Source organism: Brassica napus, chromosome C3 (assembly GCF_020379485.1).
Source record: "Brassica napus cultivar Da-Ae chromosome C3, Da-Ae, whole genome shotgun sequence".
Classification (NCBI taxonomy): Eukaryota; Viridiplantae; Streptophyta; class Magnoliopsida; order Brassicales; family Brassicaceae; genus Brassica; species Brassica napus.
Window position 1 is genome coordinate 5382518 of NC_063446.1, and position 6000 is coordinate 5388517.

The 6000-nt window shown below is 46.8% G+C and overlaps 1 protein-coding gene across 1 annotated transcript; it reads left to right on the forward strand.

The window, feature by feature from the left end:
- Nucleotides 1–18: 18 nt before the first annotated feature.
- On the forward strand, nt 19–1757 carry LOC106385515. Its single transcript, XM_013825429.3, has 2 exons — nt 19–1007; nt 1158–1757. The coding sequence occupies exons 1-2, from the start codon at nt 452–454 to the stop codon at nt 1628–1630; spliced, it is 1029 nt and encodes a 342-aa protein (XP_013680883.2). The 5' UTR covers nt 19–451; the 3' UTR covers nt 1631–1757.
- Nucleotides 1758–6000: the final 4243 nt, after the last annotated feature.

Genomic DNA, 6000 nt, shown 5'->3' on the forward strand with positions numbered 1-6000 from the left:
TCCTAATCAGCCGGTTATGGTCTCGGTTCAATCAAGGAAGAGATTGAATAATGGTTAGCTGGTTAAAGCTTAGATCAAATGTCGCGTGGGTGACACGATGGTTGGTAGGCATTATGAATGAACTTAAAAGTCAACGGTTTCCAAAACGTATTGAGTTGGGAAAGAGAGCTATAACCTAATCTTCTCGGTTTCCATTCAATCGTAAGACCCAAGTCTGCTAGCTCGAAGCCTAAACGACGGTTATTGTACCATAACCGGTTACGGTGGTACAATAAAAAAATATCGAACGATGCAGATCCGCACGATACTATAACACATTGGTCAACTGTATCTGTGTATTAACGTTACAAGTGCAAAACATTTGATCCTATTTTTGCTGCGTTACATTCTCAACGTTTCATATTTTGGCCTCGTCCTCTCTCTCACAAGCGACCAAACTTCCACGACCAATATGTCTGAATCTCCCACCATCAATGACTCTCCACCAGCTCCGGCGATCGCCGGAGACTCACAAACCACCGCGGCTAACGAATCGGATCCCAATGCGAAATGTCAAACAGCTATACAATCCTTATCCTCCATCGTCACAACCACGAGCATCCCTTCCACAATCTCCCTCCTCCTCGACGACTCGTCCGTCTCCGCCGCGATCTCATCTCTCCTCCAACGTCCCGACTCAGGCGCAGGCGACAACAACCTCTGCCGCTGGCTCTACGACACCTTCCAATCCACGGAACCTTCCCTCCACCTCCTCGTCCTCCGTTTCGTCCCCTTGATCGCCGGCCTCTACCTCTCCCGCGTCCCTCTCCGCCAACCGCAAGCCGGATTCGAAGCGGTCTTACTCGCTCTCTACGCGCACGAGACAACCTCACGCGCCGGACAGGCCGTAACCGTCAACATCCCCGATCTCTCCCACCCCAGCATCTACCACGAGTCCAAAGGTCCCGCGAAGAACAACTCCACGTGTCTCAACATCGCCGTCGTCTCCTCGACGCTTGATCCACACGGTACTATTAGAATAGATATAAATCCTATAGTTGGTTTAAGTGTAAACCAGTATTTAACCGAGTAAACCGGTTCTTGTACAATGTATATAAACAGAGTCGTTACTTTGTAACAGAAATAACAGAATCATTTTCTTCGAATTTCTCTAACAGGTACGGTGAGATCCACGCGCAGGGCGAGGATCGTTGGCGTCGCGCTGGAGCTTTACTACAGCGAGATATCGAGGATGCCACGTCAGTCCAAGCTCGATTTCTGCGGGGCTTGCGAGAAGTGGGCTGGGGGAAACGGAGAGACACGAGCTGTGGTGGTCCCTGAGGAAGAAGAGAGTGTAGCAGTCGCGAGATCTGAGAAAGACGGTGGACGGATTCCTCTGCCGTGGGAGCTTGTGCAGCCGATGATGAGGATCTTGGGGCATTGCTTGATGGGGATGAAGGTGGAAGATAAGGAAGTGAAGGAGGCGGCGAGTAAAGCTTGTCAGAGTTTGTATCTTCGGTCTCTGCATGATATTAACCCTAAGGCGATTCTAGCTGCTGGGAGTCTTCTCCGGTTATTGGAGATGGCTCTTGATCCCAAGAACCAGATTGATCACACTGAGATATCAAACGACAACGTTTTGTCTGTTTGACCTCATTGTTTTGCTTTTATTTTTTTGGGTCAACGCTTTCTTTTTTTTTTATCTTAAAGATAACCACTTTGATTTGTCAACTTAAACCATGTATGTAAGGCCACGTTCTCGCGGAAATGTTCGATTGCACTCACTCCAATATGCAACCTATTGTTGTTTGTTGTCGTTTGCAGCGACCACTCACAGAAGTTTGAAAATTTTTTTTTTATCAAACAAGCATTGCATTAGCTAGAAGGGTTCTACCCACCGCGAATGGGGTTTTTTACAAACTGATCGAAAGTTGATTTTGCCACAGAATCAGCCTCTGAATTAAAATTTCGAGAAATGAAAGCAAAGGAAATGACATCAAAATATGACATAAAGTGGTAGATATCAAACATGATACCGAACAGTTCCGGTTGACACCCTCTCGTCTTCAACAGATTGATCAGAGATAAGGAATCGGATAGAACCGCCAAGGATCAGACGTTTGAATAAAACGCAAGAGCAACCGCTCGGTGAACAGCAATGGCTTCGGCCATGAGAGCTGATGATACGTGACTAAGGGAATCAGATATGGTGGGGTGACTAAACGCTACATCACCGCTGAAGATTACTCCAATTCCGCACTTCCCTGAGCTTCTGTCCCAAGCCGCATCCACTTTGCATATTAGTACTCCGGTCTGCACAGGCGGTGGAGGACAAGGGGAGCGTTGATGTGGGCGAAGTGAGCATGCGGTGTTAGATGATGACACTCTGGTACTATTTTGCGCTTCACTCCACTCCTTGGCGTCTTTAATGCTCTTAAGTGCAATTTCTTGAGCTGTGAAGACCCTGTTCTCAAAGACAAGTTTATTTCGAGCTTTCCACAAGTTCCACATAACCCAAGGCCACAAAGGAGAAGTTAATCCTGTCGGAGGCAATGGGAGAAAGTTACTGCCCTGTTTTATCAATTCCGAAACTGAAGGAAGTAGGCTAGAAGGTGTATGCCGTGTCGGAATGAGTCGCCACACTTCCTCTGCTATCGGGCACGTAAGAAAAACGTGAAGGTCATCTTCATGTACTCCACATGTTTTACAGTTGAAGCTTGGAACTCCTCTCTTCTCAAGGTTGGAGCTAACTGGGATGGCTTTCCTCACCACCCGCCATAGGAAGTCCTTGAGTTTCGGCACCGTTTTGACATTCCAAATGTGTGATAACCAGTTGACCGGCTGATTCCCTACATGTAGGGGTTTTTCTCTCAGTATTCCCACCCCATAGCCTGTCTTTGTAGAGTAGATGCCTGATTTTTCCGGTAACCATAACAGAGTATCATCCACTGGGGTTGAGCTAGTTTTTATTTGCAAAATAGTGTCCTCATACTGAGGTAAAAGAGCTCTGATCTTGTCCAGTTCCCATTTGTTTGTTAACGGGCAGAGCAGGTCGCTAACCATTAGAAGTTGATTTTCTAATGTGACTGGACCCATCGGTTGAGAAGGGGTTTTGAAGGAAAGCCAGGGCGAATTCCAGATACTAATCTTTTCGCCATTTCCCACTGCCCAACTGAGACCATGTCTGAGAATACTCCGTCCTGCCAAAACACTCCTCCAGCCATGGGAGGCTGATGCTGGGATAGGAACTTCCATAAATGAGGAGGTATGTGCATATTTTCCTAATAGCACCCGTCCAAGCAAGGAGTGGGGTTCTTTTAGAATTCTCCATCCAATTTTTGCAAGCAGCGCGTCATTGAACGTTTCTATGTCTCGGAAACCAAGCCCCCCTGCGTATTTCGGTAGAGTCATAGTGTCCCAAGAAACCCAACACATCTTCCTTTTCTCTGGACTTGAATCCCACCAGAAGCGGGTAAGCTGTGACTGTATTTGTTTGCACAGAGAAAGTGGGAGTTTAAAACAGGACATTGCGTGGCATGGCATGGCGGCTAGTACCGATTTGAGCATGATCTGCTTCCCTGCTCCGGAGAGGAACTTAGCAGTCCAACTATGTGACTTCTGACGAATCCTATCCAAGATCGAAGCAAAAATGTCTCGCTTCCTTCGGCCAAACTGCTCGGGAAGGCCGAGATATTTACCCACACCTCCTTCAGAGTATATCTCCAATGTTTCCTTGGCCCTGTCTCGAATGGAATCAGATGTTTGTGCCGAGAAGGTGATAGCTGATTTCTGTGGGTTGATCCGTTGACCCGAGACCGTTTCGTAGAGAGATAAGATCTTCTTCAGGGCTTCGACACAAGCTGGTTTTGATTTGCAAAAGAACATAGTATCGTCGGCAAAAAGGAGGTGGTTGATCGGTGGACTGTTACGGGAGACCCTTACTCCCGGTAGTGATCCATCAGCTTGTCCTTTGGCACACAGTGCTGAGAGAATTTCCGTGCATAGTATGAAGATATGAGGGGATAGTGGATCGCCTTGGCGTAGGCCTCGAGTCGGCTTCACTAGTCCCTGTGGAGAGCCATTGATCAGGAAAGAATATGAAACTGATTCAATGCACAGCATGACCCACCTAATCCAGATATCATCAAATCCGAGTAGCTTTAACACCTCTTTAGCAAAGCTCCATTCTATCCTATCGTAGGCTTTGCTCATGTCTGTTTTCACAGCCATTGTGCATCTCTTTGTAGCCTCTGACGTCCGTAGGTAATGGAGAGTCTCGTGGGTAATGAGAACGTTGTCGGAAATTGATCTTCCCGACACAAACGCTGACTGGGTATCAGAGATAAGAGACGGTAAAAGCGGCTTGAGTCTTCGGGTAAGCAGCTTAGCTATGATCTTATAGTGAGTGTTACATAAGGCAATGGGCCTATAATCCGCAACCGAGCGAGGTGCAGTGATCTTGGGAATGAGCCTAATGTGGGTTTCGTTTTGTTGTGGATGAAGAGAGCTTGAAGTGAAGAAATTCCGAACATCCCTTACCACATCCGCACCCACTATATGCCAATAAGACTGGTAGAAAGTGGCGGAGAAGCCATCGGGGCCTGGAGCTTTGTTACCGTTTATGGACATAACAGCTTCCCTTATTTCCGAATCACTCGGTATTGCAGTTAGCATTCTGTTCATATCTGGAGATACCTTTTTCCGGAGAAGGCCTTGAATCTGCGAAAATGAGTCGTTGCCATTGGTCGTAAAGATCTGAGTGAAATAATTTGATATCACTCGAGTAATGTCCTGCTCCTCATAAACTGCTCCACCTTGTGCATCCTCAAGCACTGGAATGGAATTTATTGCTCTTCTAGTCCTGGTGGCTGCATGAAAGAAACCAGTATTCCTGTCTCCTTGTTTGAGCCATTGGATTCTACTTCTTTGTTGCCAAAATTGCTCCTCAGCTAGGTAAGCAATGCGAAGTGAAGCCTTAATCTCGTCAATTAGGTTTTGGTCTGGAGTATCACACGAGAGGGCCGCCTCCAGTGTTTCTTGGTTTCGTTTGATGGAGAGATTGCTCTGCTCCTGTTGATCCTTTGACCACTCGATGATCCCTCTCCTAACATGATTTAGCTTCTGGATTACCGAGTCTAGAGGAGAGTGATGCCAAGTTTTATCTATGAGCTGTGTAACTTCAGGCTGCTCAGTAAGTGATCTGTTGAAATGGAAAACACCTCGCTTTCGTTTTCTATCTGCATTGAAGTAGGTTAGTAGTGGTCTATGGTCTGATCCCTCAAATCGCAGGTATCGGCAACGTCCCAATGGGAACGATTCTGACCATGAGCAGTTTCCCATAGAGCGATCCAACCTAGATCTGATGAAATGTGTATGCCTGTTCCCGCGCCAAGATAAATGCTCTCCCGTGTGTTTTAGATCCCACAATCCATTTTGTGCCACGAAGGATCTAAAGGCCGTGAAGGAGCCTTCAAAACGCACAGGCCCTCCCACTTTTTCCGCATTGTTTAAGATATCGTTGAAGTCCCCCGTAAGCAACCACGGAGAATCTCTGCCTTGCCCCACTGTAGTCAGTTTCTGCCAGTATGCGGTTCTATCTTCTGTTGCAGGGGCTCCATACACAAAAGAAACGAAGGTGGTGACTCCCTTATGTACTACTCTTGTGTCCACCAGATTGGGAGATGATTCTAGTATGGTGATATCAGTGTCATCATTCCAGAATAACGAGAGACCACCACTAAGCCCTATGGGCGGTATAGAAAAGTAATGGATAAAGTGAAGACTTTGGAGTTTCAGCTTTATAAATTCATCCTCATTCTTTGTTTCCATTAGGAACATTACATTAGGAGCCATTTTCTTGTGGATCTCCTTGATACGCCGGATTGTAAGGACGTTCCCAAGTCCTTGACAATTCCAGCTTAATATGACTAAGGAAGAGGGTGGTGTTGGGGCCGAAAATCCACCCCACCTCTAGTACTGCCCGGTATAAACACCGTACTCGGAGCTCCATTATTCTTTCGT